The sequence below is a fragment of the Podarcis melisellensis genome, assembly GCF_964234715.1.
Source record: "Podarcis melisellensis genome assembly, chromosome: 3".
Lineage (NCBI taxonomy): Eukaryota > Metazoa > Chordata > Lepidosauria > Squamata > Lacertidae > Podarcis > Podarcis melisellensis.
Genome location: NC_138530.1, coordinates 76,171,242 through 76,191,638, shown reverse-complemented (window position 1 = coordinate 76,191,638; position 20,397 = coordinate 76,171,242). Strand labels below are relative to the sequence as shown.

At 41.7% G+C, this 20,397-nt stretch overlaps 1 protein-coding gene across 1 annotated transcript in view; it reads right to left on the bottom strand.

Annotated features, from left to right (window-relative positions):
* Positions 1-10: 10 nt before the first annotated feature.
* MMS22L (MMS22 like, DNA repair protein) overlaps positions 11-20,397 on the bottom strand; it is an 84,217-nt gene continuing 63,830 nt past the window's right edge. The window contains exons 17-25 of the mRNA XM_081904603.1: positions 19,702-19,844; positions 18,946-19,088; positions 18,630-18,789; positions 14,760-14,929; positions 8,254-8,465; positions 7,132-7,298; positions 6,258-6,354; positions 4,306-4,473; positions 11-2,347 (exon numbers count right to left, since the gene is read on the bottom strand). Coding sequence (XP_081760729.1) covers positions 2,266-2,347; positions 4,306-4,473; positions 6,258-6,354; positions 7,132-7,298; positions 8,254-8,465; positions 14,760-14,929; positions 18,630-18,789; positions 18,946-19,088; positions 19,702-19,844 — 1,342 coding nt within the window. The 3' untranslated portion in view covers positions 11-2,265. The remainder of the gene's footprint in view (positions 2,348-4,305; positions 4,474-6,257; positions 6,355-7,131; positions 7,299-8,253; positions 8,466-14,759; positions 14,930-18,629; positions 18,790-18,945; positions 19,089-19,701; positions 19,845-20,397) is intronic.

Genomic DNA, 20,397 nt, shown 5'->3' with positions numbered 1-20,397 from the left:
AAGATGCAAGTCACAATAAAAGGATTTTTAGTTTGCAATCAAATCAGTTAGAATACTGTAGGGTAGTCACACTGACATCAGTCTTTCTAGACATGCAATTATAAATCAGGGTAACATACTTCTGACCCATACTTGCTTTGAAGTGGGTTCCATGATCAGGATTTGTGGTCCTGAATTTTATAAATGAATTTACCATAAAAACAAAACAACTTTATAACAAAGCAATGTTAAAATAAGCATAAACAACTTTTGGCATCCACACACAAATATATACAACACAGAAACAGATCAATGCAGCTCAGTTTCCATCATTTTCTGTGGGCTGTAGAATCATTTTTTCAGCTTCCTACTTTCTGGAAGTTTTCTAGTTAATCAGCTAGAAGACCTTACAAACCTCACTTGCAATATTATTAATCAAATCTATTGCATAAAGCCACAGATAAATGATCATTTGTCAGTGGTCATTTGATAGTTTGTTAATAAATCTTTCAACTGACTGCTTAACTGGAAACATAAACAAGTGATTTTTTATGCACTGAGAGCAATGTTACTTTTACATAAACCTTTAGAAAAGAAAAGAAAAAGAAATCCTAGTTAAGTATTAATTATTCTGGAAATAATAAAAAACACTCTGTTCCGTTAGACAGTTTGTTACAATATATACTTCTATTATTTCAGAAGACAGAGGCTTCATTTTGAAGAAGTCTATGCTAAAGATGTTATCTGAGACTCAGATTTTGAAGGCATCTCACTTGAAGGGGCTTAATTCTACCACCCCCCTTAGAAATGGAGGCCTTTTGAGATGAATAAAACTCCCAGGTGTAGGAGCTTACAAGAAGCTACAATGCAGGTTCAAAAAGTCACTTTCATAATGAAAAGAACCTCCATGCTCTGCAATATTAAGTAGCCTAAGAGAGGCTTTTAGTTACTGTATTATCTGAAGTAATGATAGTTGATTTAGGAAAGAGATAATCTGCTACCTTTACATAAGAATACGGTAACAATACAGAAAGGCTCTGAACAAGATTATGGAGAAGTTTCCATGGCAGTAATTGATAGACACACACACAAAAAAACCAGTCTTTCATCATTAACTCTGAAAAGTTAGTTTGGTTCCCTGACTTTGCCGCCAAGTCCATACAACTCACTACTGCAATTCAAATGACTTGTAAGTTGCTAAGATTGTGTAATTTAATGGAAGCGTGAATTCCATACATCAAATAAATTTGGAAATTACAGGGAGAATTATGATAGAGCTCAGAACTGTAGGGATAAAATACCATAAACATTCTGAAATATCTAACAAATCCAATTTACTACATACAAAATGTAATCATATGTGATGCAAAAAAAAAAAAAGTAAGCAGAGATTTGAATTAAGATGTTTTTGCACCTGCATTCCTTCCTCCCTGTCTTAGAATCTGGTTGAAACTTTTTTTTCCTTGCTAGGGATTCTTATACTGGTAATAGAAAATTGGGGTGGTGGGGAGAAAAGGAATTGATGAAATTTGTATAGTGACCTGGGTAGCAATTCTTATAACTGCACCAGCCCTTGTTATTCAAGTACGGGAGCGCGGCTCGCTCCACCGTACGAGGATCAAAACCGTACAAGGACAACAGAGAAGGGGGTTAAGAGGTCGAATTCTGCAGTGCGCATCTACACATTTTTAATACAGGGACAATGCTAGGACAGCTGTCACCGTTCCACGCAACACGGACACCAGCTCTTCTGTTAACATAAGGGGGCTGAAGCATCCTGACCTAACCCTGGCCTTGCTTAGATTGAACCCCCTCGCAGCCGCCAAGCTCATATGAAGTGTTTGTGAGCAAAACATCACTCAAGGTGTCAGAATGAAAGCCCTGACAGCCACAGCGTATTGATTCATTAGAGCAGAAAAAACTTTACTGTTAGAGATTACCTTTGCTGCTGCCCTTTGACTATTCTTGCTTTAAAGGGGGGGGGGGACCTTCAACAATACCTTAAGTCATCAACTTTCCTTTACTTGTTGTCATTTCCTTCTGATAGTCCCTGCTACTAGGATTCAATGGTTTTGCAATTGCCATATGGAAGAGAAAAACATCGGCGCTACTTCCTCACCCCACCCCACCCACGTTGCGTGCACGTTACAGCCAAAGGCTACCGAGGGACAAAGTACACATTTTAAAGCTAAGACAGCGTCCACCTGTAGACAGGGAATTGGCAGTCTCCATAAAGGACCAGCATTCCTTGCAATGACTGTGCGGAAAGTAACAATCGGCGTGCTGCTAATGCGTTTCATTTCCCAGCTTCAGTATCTCCATTTGTCCAGCTTCTCTGAGTAGAGATAAGAGTCTTTTATAGGCTTCTCTGTTAAGGAGTAAAAAAACAAAAGTATATAACACTTTAATTAAAACCAGTGTCACGGAGTTTGAGAAATCAGTCAAGTCATTCGTTGGTTACTTCAGGGGAATTTGAGGGAATCAATCTCAGAACTGTTCTGAAGCCTTGGAAAATGAAAGAACGCTGAGTACCTGTATAAGCAGGTGAAAAGGTAAAGGTAAAGGGACCCCAGACCATTAGGTCCAGTCGTGACCAACTCTGGTGTTGCGGTGCTCATCTCGCTTTATTGGCTGCGGGAGCCAGCATACAGCTTCCGGGTCATGTGGCCAGCATGACTAAGCCGCTTCTGGCGAACCAGAGCAGCGCACGGAAACGCCGTTTACCTTCCCGCTGGAGCAGTACCTATTTATCTACTTGCACTTTGACGTGCTTTCGAACTGCTAGGTTGGCAGGAGCAGGGACCGAGCAACGGGAGCTCACCCTGTCGCGGGGATTCGAACCGCCGACTTTCTGATCTCCAAGTCCTAGGCTCTGTAGTTTAACCCACAGCGCGACCCACGTATAAGCAGGTGCAGAATGTCTAATGAAAACCAAGGCCATGCCAAAGAGCCAGTAAGGGTTGTTCTGAAAACAGAGATGTGGGATAGCTCAGTCAGTAGAGCATAAGACTCTTAATCTCAGGGTCATGGGTTCGAGCCCCATGTGGGGCAATAATATTCATGAACTGCAGGGAGTTGGACTAGATGAGCCCTGGGATCAACTCTGGGGTGGAGGAACAAATGTGAACTTCCTACACAAACTCATACCCCCCCCTCTCTGTTCTCCTTCCAAGGAAACAAGAAGAACTGCCAGAGCTCAAGGGCACATTTCAGCCAGGACAAAAACACCCAAGGAGGATGTGAAAGGAGGCCAGATAAAGAGGCCGGGAGGGCTGCATTTGGCCTCTAGGCGTGAGGCTTCTCACCCCTGCTAGACACCATAGTTAGACTCAATCTAACTTTGATTTAATATGGTGCACCTAACCATCTGCATCACTTGTATCCATCCATCTGGTGAAATGGAGACCAGGTGGATATTGTGATACAGATGCAAATCTGCTTCAAGAGCCGGCTTTCCTGGTCAAATAACCCTGTATTTAAAAATTATGTAACCAGCAATTATTTAAGCAGAAGCCGTGACTTCCGTGCCTATGTTAGTAACAATTCCTTTGACTTTAAGAAGTGGACTCAGACAAGACATAATGAGTGGAAGTCCTTAATTGTTCTGTGAACTGCCCTGAGACCTCCGGGTATAGGGTGGTATACAAATTCAATAAATATTATTATTAATAATAATATAAATAGTTGCAGGACTAAGCTGGCTTCTGTTTCCACTTCCATAGCCTACAGAAAGCATCAGCATAGTTTGAAAACCACTGAAATGCAAGAAATGCAGAAGCTGTGGGGAGAGGCAAGCTTTGTATAAATCAGCTTCCTTCTGATAAAAGATATTTTCCAGGAGCAGCAAAAATAATATGACTTTTATTTCCTTCTAATTCTGAGAGCCTGCTTTTCAAGCACATGCCAAAGACCCTTAGTGTCAGACTAGCCTACTACTTATAAATGGAGTGGGGGTGGGGACCCACTATATGGTGTTTGCATGGAAAGCGACAGATAATTAAATAAGCATTTATTTGGGCAATTTATATACTGCTTATATTTAAACAAAACTCTAACAGAAAATAAGACAGGGTTCACGCAGCCAAAAAAAGCAGAGTCCTTTGCGAAGCGATCAGGCTCTGATAACAGCTTACTGGCGTATTTCAATGTAAAGCATTTAACAAAACGCGAAAAGGTGTTTCATTTCATAAATCTCATCCATATTTGCTAAGTATCGAGGAAGAATTTAACTCTGGAGAAACCTACACTGTAAGTTTAAATAGGCCTTTTGTGGAGAGAGTGAACTTCTGTTCATCACCCAAAAGCAACAGTAATCCCCAAACATACCTTTGCACAGCGTTTCTGCCAAGACCTTGTTTGTACTCTGAATTCCTCAGGGCCTCTGTCATAGCAGGAATCAGGCTGATAACTAGAGACTGGTCCAAGACTGCCACTGCTTCCAAGATGCTGTAAACTTGATTATCATACACAGTAGTGTAATCTTGGATAAACTGCCTGAAGGAAGAAACAAGGGCATTTAGTGCAAGGTACAAAAAAATATATTCTCAGAAAACAAACTCTACTGAATAAATGTGTACTTCTTTTTGAAAACGAGTCCAGGGAGCTCATAGGATCAGATCTAGAAGCAGCAAGAAAGGGAGTATGGTAATATAATATATACACATTTTTAATATAAAAAATGTAAAAGCTAACCACAAATCCAGCAAGTATACAACACTTATTTTTTTCAATACAGTATGTGCTGGAGAAAGTACTCAATTCAAAACATTATGGCAAACCATAGTTTGCACAAATGACAATTTAAAACTGTGATGAAAAGCCCTTTATCCATTTCCGATACCACAAGTGATTTAAAATTCCACCCTGCGCCCCTGGGTGTCATAAGGGTAAGTTGACAAAATCATGTAGAGTCAATGTTAATCTTAAGAAATTTGAATTTCAGAGGGATGCTGAGCTTTCCTTTCTGTCTAGCTATCACTTGCTGAAGAAGTGTGCCAAATTTAAATGAAATTCTCTGGCCAAAATATACACCCTTTCCTTCTTTTAATAGTTCATCATTTTGATTCGAGCTTTTAATCTGACAAGAAACCTATGTTGGTGACCCCCTTGTCCCCACTTCTAATTGGACTCTAGTGCCAAAAGAAACGCAACTATTCACTTGACTGCAAGTATTGCTAGCATTAGCTAATACTGAATTTACATTTTGGGGTCAGGGATCCCCCCCCCCAAAACTTTCTAACACAAATGCTTTCGTGTTTTGAATGTTTTAAAATACAGTGGCACCTCAGGTTAAGAACTTAATTCATTCTGGAGGTCTGTTCTTAAACTGAAAATGTTCTTAACCTGAGGTACCACTTTATCTAACGGGGCCTCCTGCTGCCACAGCCGTGCGATTTCTGTTCTCATCCTGAAGCAAAGTTCTTAACCCGAGGTACTATTTCTGGGTTAGCGGAGTCTGTAACCTGAAGCGTCTGTAACCTGAGGTACCACTGTACCTGCCTTTAAGTGTTTTTTTTTAAAAAATATTGAGAATGTCAATGTTTTGTTTTGTATTTTTGTAAACCACTTAGAGGTTTCCTAACAATGAATGAATGAATGAATGAATGAATGAGGGAGCCCCAGACAAATTCTCACATTCATGATTTATTCAAGCCTCTAGGTTGCACCAGCTTAACAGTGGTGTGAGATGGTGAATGCAAAGGGACCCCAGGCACAGATCTGTGCCAGGCTCCCAACTGCAGACATTTGCCCTCTAAGGCATAAAGGGAGATGGAGGCGGGCACAGCAAAGCCACAGAGCAGAGGGGTAGTCAGTGCATCCCTGCTGTTCCTCACTCAATTCTAATCACATGGGGAAATTCAGCATCTGAACAGGGCTCAAACAGTACTTGCTGATGATGGTGTGATAATTTCACAAGAGGAAAGTCACCCACACGCCATGGAGGTGGGAGGCAGTTCCCTGCCAGGGATGATATGCAATTCTGTCCGAGGATTATCCTAACATGCGCCCCTGTGTTTTTAAGCCTGCAATGCCTTCTTTGTACAATGGCATTAAAATCCACTGAGGGTGGGGGAAGGGAACGAACGTGGCTTCGTTCTAAATAGTTTCCCCTTTCTTGTTTTGGCCGATCCACATGACAACCCGCTTTGCCAAGAATGGGAGTACTATAAACAATCAACTTCAAATTATGTTAGGGATAATTAGTTGCTTAAAAGAACATGTTTTCTGTCAAATGCCTTGCAATCGTTTCAGTGCCAATTGGCCAGTTTTCTACTTACCTAAACACAGAAATCAGCTGGGTGGCAAGCTCTCCTCCTGACCCCGCTTGGCAGCCTTCTACAACACACTGTAGAATCTCTGTAGACAGTTTTTTAACTGCAGGAAACAAATCACATGGAGCTTTCTAATAGACAATAGAGGAAAACAGCTCTGGGAGACAATATAGGCTTGCTTCTCTCTGTGTGTCACTCTCTCTCTCTCTCTCTCCCCCCCCCCCCACCATTTTGAGTGGCACAAGCTTAAGCTGATGCAAAAGCCTCATTCTGTTACTACAAGATTACAACTGGCAGTAGCAGATTTTTCTACAAACCTAACACACTTTACTTGGGAGTAAATGTTTGCTGAACTCAGTGGGCCTGACTTCTGGCCTTTGTAAGGTGTGTGTTCATGGCAGACCAGAACTCGGCTCATTTTAAGCTGGCAACCCAAGAAGGCACCCCAGACTACTCAAATGCCTGATAGGTTTGTGTGAATGTCAGCATGCCTGTAGATAGTGAGCCGCTCAAGGCACAGACCTGTTTCTTTGCTTAGGCTCTGCAGGAGGGGTAGGCAGATTTCAACCTTGTGGGAGCTATCTTGTTGTGTGCTAGAAACCCCAAATGGAAAGAAATGCAGTTCAAATACAGAATTCTAAGGCAAGAACAAAACTTGCATGAAACCCAGTCCTTCAACACACAATAATGCACTCCTGGTTATTCCCCCCCACTCCGGTCTTAATTCCTGCAGTGCAGTTTAATAGATGGGGAGACTGAAGTCCTTGACCATCTTCCTCAAAATATCCAGAGACCTACCAGTAGATCCCTATGTACGTTCTGCCTATCCCTGCTCTAAAGTAATTTAAAAAAACAAAACCCAGTCAGTTCACAAGCTCACCTTGTGGTTCATTAACCAGCACAAGGCATTTCAACACAGAAGGGAGCAGCAGCTGTACGTCACACATTTCAATGCTCTTGGTCCTCCGAAATGCTTCAATAATGAAAGCAAGAACTGAAGCCAGGCGAGGAGGAGGGGCATGACCTTTAAACGACAGGTAACTTTCGCTGGAAGGAAATCAGAAAGGGCCCAAAAGTGAATTAGCAGTGCCTATCTCATGTTCTTTTGGGTAAATAACAATATGGCAATTTATTCACATTTGCCTATTATTCAAACAAATCCACATGCCTCTATTTCAGCTTCCACTCAAATACTTTTATAACTACGCGTTTTTTGATGAGGTCACCTCACTCTGCAGATACTATCCTATCAGGAGGTCAATTCTGCACAAAGCTGGAATCAGGCCTTTAGTGTGGCACTTCCAATTGCATATCAGATAGGAGCCTTCCAAAGCTGCTGATCTTTCAACAAGCCTTCTAAAAATCTTCATCCCAACTGGTACCTATCTTGGAGTTGATTTTATGTAAGTACTGTTGCGATAAACTGTTGTTAATATTTATAAGTGTTTTTTAAATTCTCTGTGCATATATGTGCATGTATACACGCACATACACACAAACATTTATATCCCACCGAGTAATATATAACCAAGGAACTCAAGGTGGCATATGTGGAACTCTTTTATCATCACAACAGCCGTATCAGGTATGCTGGCTGAGAAGCAGGTGAAGCCCAAGGTGACTTAGTGAGCTTCATGACTGAATTTGAAGCCTAGTTTCCCAGGTCCTAGGCCAGCACTCTAACCACTACAACACACTGCCGCTCGATAGATAGAACTGTTTATATATAAGTAACTGTTTTATATAAGTTATATCTGCAAACCACTCCTGGATGCCTCATGAGAAGTGAGTCATAAATAAACAATCATTTATGTGCGGTTTTTCGTTTAATAAAAAATAATAATATGAGTACTTTTCTAGTGTTTAACAAAATTGGCATGTCCCTGAGTGGTTTCCTAACTTTCACAGCTTATTCTATAAGAACACAAGCTTCCCCCGAAACTCTTTACCTGGAGAGAATGGCAATGTCAAATACATCATATCCCCTTTTCCTGGGCATTACCTGATGACTTGCATGGTGGTCTTACGGAGATGCAAGACTCCTGGGATGGTGGTGCTGCACATGGCCAGCAAAATAGGGTGTTGCTGTCCAGCTCGAGGAGTGGAAGGTGAGGAAGAGAGGAAGCGCCCAAAATACTGCTGAATTGCATTTCCTAGCAACTGATTCAAATAGGCCCCTTGAGTCTGAGACTGGCAGCATATAAAGGACAAGCCCTACGAAATGGGGGAGGGGAGAGACACAACATGAGGAATTCACCATTATCCATCTTGTACCTAAAACAATTCCCATTGCCTAAAAGTCTGAATGACTGAGCAAAACTGAATGTTGCTGGCTACATAATGGGAGAGCCTGGCTTATATTACCTGAAAACACTACAGGGACTGTCATCAATTTCTAGAGGTTTTGGAGTTTTAAAAAAGACGGAATAGGAATTTTTGGGTGTGTTTTTTTATTATTATTAAAAAAACCAAGCTTGTGAAACTAAAGGGAGAAACACTGGAGAAGTTCTTTCAAATGATCCTAAAAATCCTATCAAATGCATAGGAGCATAATGAAGGTTTGAAGTAACCTGTGGGATTTGATGTTTTTGTAATGTTTGAAAGGGAATGCACACCTGCAACTACAAGAAAGACACAAGAATCAGAAACACCCCCAAAAAATAACCTACACAAAAACAAAAACAAAATACTTCAAGTGAGATGAAAGCCATGCTTGGGGGGTGGGGGTGGAGAGAAGGATGTTCCATGGGGCAAAAATTCTCTTGGGTATCATTGTGGCTCTAGAAGTGTCATTTTTTAAAAAATATTCTTATACTGTATTGCTTACAGATATTATTTTTATAATATTTATCTTTCACTTTTAATGTTTACTTTCCAATATACTCAAAAACTATTTGATTTCAGGAACTGTAGCTTAGACTTAAAAAAACCTGGAGTGGTATTTTGCACGTAGAATTGAGCTTTACCGTATCTCAACCATACAGCTCATCTGTTTCATACCTGGGTTATTATTTTTGGACATTTTTCTTATTTTACATGAATCTTTGGTGGGCTTTTATCCCAGCTAAGAGTTAAGATGGGTTTCTGTCCATGACTTTTTGTATGCTCTGTGTATTCTCCCTCACTCCCCACCCCCAGCCCTCAATCTGTATAAGCAGATTTCTTTGAGAGTGCTTCCAGAGATTGACAGGAACGGAGGTAAATCACGAGTCTCCTGTCATAAGGGTTATTATCGAAGAATTCACAAAGACTCTTACTTGGAATTCACACTAGCAAAATGGTCAAGCATCAGTAACAATAGAAAAATATATCATGGCAGGTTCATGGGAATAGAAAAATGGGTGAAATGTTTTCTTTAATTCAGTGGAGAATCAGTAATCCGTGCCAATATTGTTTGCATGTTTGCGCTGTTCCACCAAATATGAAAACACAAAACTGAGTTTTGTTAGAGAATGCAGTTAGCACGATGGGGTTGGTGTACCATAAACATGCCATCAGCATTAGCAGCCATTGTTCATTCTACTTGGAATGCTGAGGCTGCCAGTAATAGGTTTGAAAATCTTCAGCCCAGAGGATAATTCTTAATTTTTTTGTCAATCACCTGTCTGATGAGTTAATAATCTGTGTGTGCTTAGGGTAAGAAAATCTGCCCAAGAATTTTATCTTGGAATTAATACTTCAAGGGTAGATATGCACTGAAGGAATAACTAACCAGGATTTGTTAGCTAGTAGCTACAACAGGCAGGCTTGAGTAAACCTGCAGTGAATGACAATAGTATCCAGGCAATCATACTACTGATGTGCAACAAATGTACCTAAATTGAGACATGTGAACAAGGCAGGCTAGTTAACGTCTATGGGCTTACTTGCAAGACCATATTTTGGCACAGGATTGTAGCCCTGGCATGGGCAATGCTCATTTCCATTACGGCACAATCAAATGATAAACCCAAGATATGAAGGCAGGGGAATTTAGAATCCCTTGTCCTTTGAGTTACCTCTAATATTATTTTTCCGGGGAAGCCATCAAAAGGACTCCTATGAGCCACAATTTGGGAATCACAAGGCCTTTAAAGAACCCCAAGACTTGTATGAAAACTTCTAAGGTGGTAAGACATTGTCTCTTAAATCAAAACTGGTTTATCCCATGAACAGAACTTGTTATGGTATGATTCATATTTTTTCTGTGTTCAGAATGCTACTTGGGTTGAAGTATCTACATGCTACCTTCACAGATTGGCACCTACTTTTGGTATCATAGGGAAGTACTCTGGGCTACTGGGGCCATAGCAATACAGATATCCAGGGTGGAATCTACATACTGATGTTTTAATGTATTTTTAATCTTTTGTTGGAAGCTGCCCAGAGTGGGTGGGGTATAAATAAATGAGCGGTGTAAATAATAATAATAATAATAATAATAATAATAATAATAATAATAATAATAATAATAATAATTCTGTTCTGTAAATGCTTTTTCTCAAAGTGTTTTTAAAAATACATTGAATTTTCTATAAGGCTCACCATCTCCATCTAGTGTCAAATTGCATATTGCACTTAAAACACACCGTATTTTTCGTCCCATAGGATGCTCCGTCCTATAGGACGCACCTAGTTTTTTTGGGGGGGAAATAAAGGGGGGGAAATCCCCTTTATTCCCCCCCCCAAAAAACCAGGTTGAGGAACAGCGGGATGGCGGCGCTGCGCCTCCCCGCTGTCCCCCGAGCTTGTGGGGCTGGCCGATGTCTGCCCAAAGCGCAGGGTGCTCTGCTTCAGCGCATCCCGCGCTCCATGCAGCAGGCTGCTATCCGCAGCGTGGGGAGCCCAGCAGGAACTTCCACAGGGCTCCCCACGCTGCGGATGTCTGCCCGGCGTGCAGGGCGCTCTGCTTCAGGGCGCCCTGCGCACCGGGCGGCAGGCTGCTATCCGCAGTGTGGAGAGCCCATCGGGAGTTCCCGCAGGGCTCCCCACGCTGCAGATAACTTCCTGAAGCCTGGAGAGCGAGAGGGGTCGGGAAAAAGTGTGTCCCATAGGGAAAAATAGGGCGAAAAATACGGTAAAACATGTTATTTGCAGCTGTATAGTTGAGTCCCAGCTTCTCTCCACAATGAAAACTTTATATAGCAGCACCAATATCAGGAATATATATATATATATATATATGCAGGTTTTGGTGTCCTCGGGTGTCTTCCCGTGTAAAAGTTGGGGTGTCTAGGCGACGTTTCGACGAGGTCTCACTCGTCATCTTCAGGCTGGTGCTTTCGGCTTCTTGTTACTGGAACAGAGCAGGATCTCAGTGTTTGAGTTCCTATAAATACTGTTGAGGGGGTGTGGTGTATAGCCTCCAATGTTCTGGGCAGAGAGGAAGTTCCCAGGCTAGTGTGCCTTTTCTTCTTTTGTTCCTTAATTACTTGAGGGATATCTTGAGTGATTTCTTGAGTGATATCCTGAGTACCACTTAGGTGGGTCATTAGGTGTGGATTAGTTGCTAAAGTCTTTGTGTCTTGACCTCTTGAACTTTGTGAAGAGTTTTTCTGAGAAGATGGCTGTACTGCACTTAGTTGTGCTCTGGCTTGGCTTCGTGTATAGGGGCGAGCTGTGGTTTTGTGGCCTGTGTCAGCCAGATCTGTGTAGGGATTGCAGGGGGGTGCAGCATCCGGAGGTGCCACCATGGTTTGGCTACTGGATGGTGTCTGTAATTTATCTGTGGAGAGGGTCTGGGTTTGGGTCTGGTGTGGTTGATTGGTGATGGCGTTCTGTGTGCCTCTGGATCTGGTGTCAGTTTTTGAGGGGAGGGCTAATTTCCAGATGTCTGGCAAGCGGGATGTGTCGTCACGCTTGTTCATGTTGTGAGGGTGTTTCTCTATCTCGATGGCTTCCATGATTATTCTCTTGTGGTGATGTTCCATGTTAAAGAGCAATTTGGAATCTGCAAAATTAATTTCGTGTCCTGTTTCTTTCATGTGTTGGAAAAGAGAGGAAGTTTTTTCTTCTTTTTTGACGGCATTCTTGTGTTCTGCGATACGTGCATTTATTCGTCTGTTTGTTTGTCCAATGTACGTGGCTGGGCAGACTTTGCAGGGTATTTCATAGACCCCTTGGTTTTCCAACTGGATTTTATCCTTGGGGTTTCTGAGGATATTGGCTATTTTTTGGTTGGTGCAAAAGGCTGTTTTGATATTGTGTTTATGGAGGATTTTGCTAATTTTATCTGTAGTGCCCTTGATATAAGGAAGGAGGGCCATGCCATTGTTTTCTTCTGTGTCTTGGTTTTTGGGGGGTGTTTCTTTTTGGATTAGCTTCGTAACCCTGTTTTGCTGGTATCCATTGGCAATTAACACATTTGAGAGATTCTGTAACTCAGTTGTCAAGTGGTCTTTGTCAGCCAGGCGTTTGGTTCTGGAGATGAGAGTCTTGGCTACGGAGTTTATTTGTGCAGGGTGGTGGTGTGATTGTGCATGTAAGTAGCGGTTGGTGTGTGTTTTTTTCCGGTAGATAGTGTGTCCTAGGGAGCCATCAGGTTTTTTGTAGATTAGGACGTCAAGGAAGGGAAGTTGGTTGTTGGCTTCTATTTCCATAGTGAATTGTATTTTGGGGTGTAGGCTGTTGAGATGTGTGAGGAAGCTATCCAGTTTTTCCTTCCCGTGTGGCCAAATTACAAAGGTGTCGTCAACATATCTGAGCCAAAGTTTGGGTTTGTGTTCTGACTTGTCTAAAGCATTGGTTTCAAAGTGTTCCATGTACAGGTTTGCGATGACCGGTGAGAGGGGTGATCCCATAGGTGCTCCTTCTATCTGTTTGTATCTTTGTCCATTGTGGATGAAGTACGTGTTGGTTAGGCAGTGGTTGGTCAGGTCCAAGATGTATTCGGGGGGATTGTATTTGTTTTGAATGGCTGTCAAGGCTTCATTAATGGGCACTTGTGTGAAGAGAGATACAACATCGAAGCTCACAAGTAGGTCATTAGGATGTAGGTTTTGCTTCTTTATTGTTTCTATGAACTGGAAGGAGTTTGGAACGTGTGAAGAGATGGATTCTGCATAGGGCTGAAGTTGCTTGGCGAGAAATTTAGCGAGATTTTGTAGAGGTGAGCCTATGGAGCTGACTATTGGTCTGAGTGGTGTTCCTTCCAAGATCCTACCTACCAACCTATAAAAATTTATAGGAACTCAAACACTGAGATCCTGCTCTGTTCCAGTAACAAGAAGCCGAAAGCACCAGCCTGAAGATGACGAGTGAGACCTCGTCGAAACGTCGCCTAGACACCCCAACTTTTACACGGGAAGACACCCGAGGACACCAAAACCTGCATTCCTGTACCCGTGAAAATCTACGAAAGCAAATATATATATATATATATATATATATATATATATATATATATATATATATGTGTGTGTGTGTGTGTGTGTGTGTGTGAGAGAGAAGTTTTTTGCCACATTGCCTGTGACTGTAAGAACAGGATGTTGGACTAGATGGGCCTTTATCTGATTTACAAGACCCTTGTTATGTACCTTAAAAACTGGAAAAAAATTAATTCCGGCCAAGGGGTTTATTTACAAGATAGCACTCACATGTTTTTCTTTAAAAAACTATAAACAAAAGTTCAAAGATTATACAGTAGACTATCTAGTTGATGAAAACGTTTAGACTGAGGATTTTAACAATGGTTTCTTTTTCCTTGTTTAAATTCTGTGCTTTCTTTTATGTAACTGTTTTAATTGTTTTATTTTTCTATAATGGGCATACAGTAAAAAATAAATCTAACTACTACAGTTTCTCTCATTGTGTGGAGAAATCTTTTGATCTCAGTAATTTTCTTAAGCAAAGTTCCAAAACCATTTAAATAGCAGTCAGTCCTACTATATCAGTGAATGACTATTTAGGTAGTAAGTTTCTTCAGGACTGTTGTCTTAGCTTGTAAAACGTTTCAGGGAAGGATATGTATCTCTGCTAGATGTTTGAACAACCACCAACATCCATGAAGCTGTGTCCCATTAACTGTTCAACAATATGTAAAAGGTAAAAAAAGGTAAAGGACCCCTGGACGGTTAAGTCCAGTCAAAGGTGACTATGGGGTTGTGGCACTCATCTCGCTTCAGGCCGAGGAAGCCGGCATTTGTCCACAGACAGCTTTCCGGGTCATGTGGCCAGCAGGACTAAACCACTTCTGGTGCAACGGAACACCATGACGGAAACCAGAGCGCACAGAAATGCCTTTTAGATTCCCGCCTGTTTATCTACTTGCACTGGTGTGCTTTAGAACTGCTAGGTTGGCAGAAGCTGGGACAGAGGAACGGGCGCTCACCCCGTTGCACGGATTCGAACTGCTGACCTTCCGATTGACAAGGCCAAGAGACTCAGTGGTTTAGACCACAGCGCCACCTGCACGGTGTATGTAAAAACAACAACAAGCCTCTGTTGCCAGCCATTAGTTTTTTCTATCTATCTATCTATCTATCTATCTATCTATCTATCTATCTATCTATCTATCACAGATATACACACCTGAAGAAACAGAGGAAGATTCTCCCGAATGGCAGACAACATCGCTGCAGGCAGCTCTTTGTCTTGCTGGAGCACAGCGTGTGGCAAGAGCAAGCAATCTATTATGCGGAACAGGAGCTGTTGTGCTTTGGAAGTAGCCAGTATGGGTGCCCAAGACTTCACAAGGCATCCTATTGAATAAAAACCCGAAAGACAAAACCGGTAAAAAGAAGACGGAAGGCATAAACAGGCTTTCTGCTAGGTTGCATTTCCCTTGGTTGTAACTATAGCAACCAAGTGTCACATTTTCACATGACCCACTTTAGTCAACCTGGGAATAGTGAATGTCCATTCATAGCAAAATGAGTCATAAACTTTGGGCTAATAATGGGTGTCTTTTTTTAAAAAAAAAACCAACAACCCTGTGATTGGCTCTCACAACTTAAAAGTGGCACTGTGTTTCCCCTCTCGTGCCTCCATTCATCAAAAGACGTATCAATAAAAATTAAGTGGCATACGGTGCCAGTACCTTCCCCAGGACTGCTGCCTTGATTCAAATCAGAGTTCAGCTGCTTTGAAAATCTTTATTGTTGTCTTTCAAGCCGCTAGGCTGAGTTGCAGTATTATTCTATATCAGTTTCTTTAAGTTTCAAAGGACTGTCTACATATTATGCGGATTACTAGTGCTATGTCATTGCTACACCCTCTTCCACCTACAACTATGTGTACACATGCTGTAAAACAGGGCTCTGACACACGCATAACATAAACAAGGAAAAGATTGAGACATTTACTGTACTGCAATTGTTAATATGCAAGCAACACAGCACTTAGAACCACAGAATTCTACAGCCAACCCTTTGTAGTTCATCTACATGAGAAAGAATGCTAGCTTATGGCACTTTCCATACAAACTACCTGTACTTATGTATATATGCTATATCAAGGCTGGGGAAGCTGACCTTCCAAAGATTGCTATAATACAACTCTCATCACCCCTGACCATTGTTTAATGTCAGATGTAGTTGGTGGGCTTTGGAGCCCAACAACACCTGGAGGGCCACAGCTAAACCACCTTATATAAAACATTTGTCTATAGCAGGGATGGGGAACCTTTGTTCTTTGACTCCAATCCCACTGAAATCAATCTGACTTAAGTTAGTTGCCATGAAGTTCCATTTCATGGTTTTCAGCTGGACTTTGTTATAGCTTCACCTTTGCTGGATTGTTATCAAAGGTTGTAACTGGGAGTATCATACAGAAATAAATTAGAATGCCTGCTTAGTTTTGCATATATTGTTTTCAAGCTATGCACTGTAATCAATGAAATAGGAACTACTTTTTAAAAGAAAAAAACACAGGGAGGATGTATGTAACTGAAGCCAATACAGATAATGGAAGAGAATGAAAATAAGCTTTTACAGACATTATTAATATGCAAAAGTCAACCTGTCATCCCTGAAAATAAAGGCAACTACACTAATTTTGTGGAGTGGAACATAACACAGAAAGAGAGCAGACACTTAACAACAGCTCCAGCGGTGCTAATCTATTTCCCCCCCTAACTATTCCGTAGGAACATCTGAAATAAAACTGCTCTCTTTGACCCAGACTACTATGTCCAATGGTCCTTAACACTGTAATTTACTCTAAGCTATTTCAAAGCTGAAAGACACAATTGTCTGGCAGCATATGCATAAATATCTGAAAGAAAATTCTTCTTGTTTTGGTTATTAATTTTCCTTGGGGGGAATCAATCAAGGCTAAAAAACAACAACATTGAAAAATAAGTTTTAAAAACAACAATTTATATGACTTACCTTGAAGATTCAGGAACAACTATTATTATTATTATTGTTGTTGTTATTAATTATATTTACATAGCAACACTGGAGATCACTATTATATATAAGAGCAGGCTCAATGTCTCTTTAGGTATCAAGCGTTCTGTCCATCTACTTTTCCTTGATTCAAAACATTTACTCCTCCAGAATCATGTAAGAGCCAAAAACAGTGAGCCTCTAAATAGTTTGCTCTTGCCTTTCCTCTGAAGCAACCTCACACAAGTGCACAGCTATATGGGATTTAGTCTATGTGTTTGGGTTGTCCTCTATAATGAGCTCTCAATTTATGTGGGGGTTATGTTCCGGGGATAGCACATAAAGCCAAAGTCATGTATAGTCAAAACACACACACTCTCTGCACCTCCAAATGCTCTCCCAAGGTGAGTGGAATAGCCGGTGGATTGCTGGTGCTTCCCACCATAGGAACCAGCCCCCGACTTTTTTATTTTTTCCAGCCAAGCACTTAAAGCTGAATTTGCGCAAGTTGCAAGCTGAAAAGTACCATCTTTAATCTCAACTAGAATAGCAGAGACGCGGGACGCGGGTGGCGCTGTGGGTAAAAGCCTCAGCGCCTAGGGCTTGCCGATCGAAAGGTCGGCGGTTCAAATCCCCGTGGCGGGGTGCGCTCCCATTGCTCGGTCCCAGCGCCTGCCAACCTAGCAGTTCGAAAGCACCCTCGGGTGCAAGTAGATAAATAGGGACCGCTTACTGGCGGGAAGGTAAACGGTGTTTCCGTGTGCTGCGCTGGCTCGCCAGATACAGCTTTGTCACGCTGGCCACGTGACCCGGAAGTGTCTCCGGACAGCGCTGGCCCTCGGCCTCTTAAGTGAGATGGGCGCACAACCCTAGAGTCTGTCAAGACTGGCCCGTACGGGCAGGGGCACCTTTACCTTTAGAATAGCAGAGAAGCAGCTGACTGTGAGAAGCTCAGGTGACCTTAATGAGGCCCCGGTTAACGTGTAGAGCTTTCCCCAGCCTTCCTGACGAACAAGCCATGTAAGCAAGTCTCACTGGGCTAGTTCCAAACTTGCCCTTCCACAAACATAAGAGCTCCTTTTCATCCACAGAAGGAACCTGGTTCCAGTGGAAGCTTCTGATGGGCCGAGCAGGGAAAGGAGAGCGACATTTTCCATTTTTAACAGTTCTTATACTCCACTCATAACCTTGTAAATGTGTTGTTACGTTTCTCAACCACTGTCTGCCCTAGAAAGTACACAGGAAAGCTGTCCATGTGTTAGGGTCTTCATTGTGCATGTGTGTATACACATGGAAGCATGACAATGGACATGTCTGAATGAATGTGAGAAAGAGGAAGAGGAGGGGAAGGCCACCACCTTTACCATATTTTTCAGTCATTCTGGGGCAAAACATTAGGGTAAGCAGAAATGGCTTCTAGCAGCAAATTTTTACCCCCCCCCCCCACAAACACTCAATTAACTACTACATTTTCACACTAGGGAATCTGCCACCAGGATCAGTTTCTTGATTAGACAGCACCACCTGAAGCAGTGGTTCTCAAAGGATGTGCCGGGAGAGGATGGCAAGTGTGGCAGCAAGAGTGAAGGACAATCAAAGAAACATTTTAACATTTCAGTGTAGTATAGTTATCAACCTTCCCCCCCCCCCCCGGAATGCTTCATGTTCTTATGTAGCTGCATTGTTTTATACTTTCTGGGTGTCCCACGATCATATGATAAAGTAATTGTGGTCTATGTTGTAAATCAAGCACTGCTAGTTGTTTCTTCTCGTTTTCCAACCTATTTCTTATTAATAAAAAAAGATGTGTGGTGTGAGCTAATTTTTATTCTGAAAGTGTGGCCCAGAGAAAAATGTTTGAGAACCACTGACCTAGAGAAAGGAAGACAATGTTTCAAATGTCAGTAGAAACAGTCCACATGACACTTAATGCCCTGGAATGCCTTGTAAGGCAGAACTGTTTTTCTTCTCAATTTTGGTTTCCATATCAAACAATTGGGGTGTGTGTTTTTTTTAAAAAAAATCATCCCTTTGCATAATTTTATATAGTAAAGGAATATGTGATATTTACCTATAATCCTGTAGGTGAGATGCAATCCTTCCGCAGGTCCTTTCTTTGTCAAGTAGGGTTTTACATATTTCAATACATCACCAAGGTATTCCAGTGCCTTTGCCACCATGGCTGATTTTTCAGCTAGTGTCTGAAGTCCACTGTAATTTTTACCAACAGCCTGAGACAATGAAAAAGGTGTGCAAAAATAATTAGTACAAGATGATGAGTCTTGGCCAATATTTCACTGAAATAAAACAAATGTTTCTTCAAATGTGGGCCCAAACATTGCATTTTCAGAATCCTCCAAAACTGGGATTTTTAGGAAATACTGTACCTTAACAAATTGAAAAACAGCATCATTAGGGTCTTGTTTGGAGAGTGAATCATCAACATGAGCCTTTGCAAAGATATCTCTAACTTCTGGAAGTTTTAATATCAATCTTGTGAGCTCGGTCAGTTGTTCCATATAAGCCTTATCTATTGGTTATCATGAGAACATGAAAAAATAATTGGCACGGATCGACAGCAAATTCATGCAACACAGCTTCGGATTCAACTCTAAATTTCCCCTCCCACCCTTGAGCCGGGGTGCTAATCAGTACTCGCGACTATGATTACAAAGTTGGACAATCAATTTTCAGTACTCAACAGCAAACAAAACAAGAAAGGCAGTCTCACTCTACTGCAGGGGTAGCCAATGTGCCCTCTAGATGTTATTGGACTACAACTGCCATCATCTCTGACCACTGATCATACTGGCTGGGGCTGATGGGAGCTGAAGTCCAGCATCATCTGGAAGGCACTGCATTGACAACCACTGTATCTGGTGGGTTACAATAAACAACAATTTGCATTATATTCCCAATTGCTGACTTTACGCCATGCTTTCTACTTGTGTAACTTGAGCACTAATTGCTTTTCCAGAACAATTCTTCAAATATGTGAAGGGCTGTTACATGGAGATCGAGCAAGCTTGTTTTCTGCTGCTCCAAGGGCTAGGACCCGAACTTACAAGAAATGAGATTCTGACTAAACATTGGGAATAACACAGATATTCTTAAACACCTGTATATTAAAGAAGCATACTTACCAGCTGTTCGCTCAGCATCTGTCCTGATCAAAGTATCAGGAGGCTGATCGATAAACATTTGCAAAACGCATCGAAACCAAGACTGTACCAACAAGGGTTGGTAGGACATATGACCCATTCTAGTAAGAGCTTCAGACAATTCACTGCAGGAAAGACGAATCAGTAAGAAAAAAAAATAAGTAGGCAAATAGATAGGAAAGCCACCCTTTGTCCTCTTTTTTTGTACCTTCCCCCCTGTGTTTTCATATGTAACCCTCTGCCATTGCTTGTCACTAGGGGATACTCTGTGAGCACTTTGACACAAAATATCATGCCCTTTCCCTGCAGTAGTATGAGAAACAAAGCTGCAACAAATTCTAGAATCATAGTATTCTGGAGTTGGAAGGGACCCCAGGGTCATCTAGTCCAATCCCCTGAAATGCAGGAATCTCAACAAAAATATCCATGAGAGATGACCACCCAACCTCTGCTTAAAAACCTCCAAGGAAGGAGAGTCTGCCACATTCCAAGGAGGTCTGCTCCACCGTCAAACAGCTGTTACTGTCAGAAGGTTCTTCCTGATGTTTAGTCAGAATGTCCTTTCTTGTAACTGGAAGCCATTGGTCTCTGGTCCTAGCCTCCAGAGCTAAGAAAAACAAGCTTGCTCCATCTTCTACATGGCAGCCCTTTAGATATTTGAAGATGGCTATCATATCT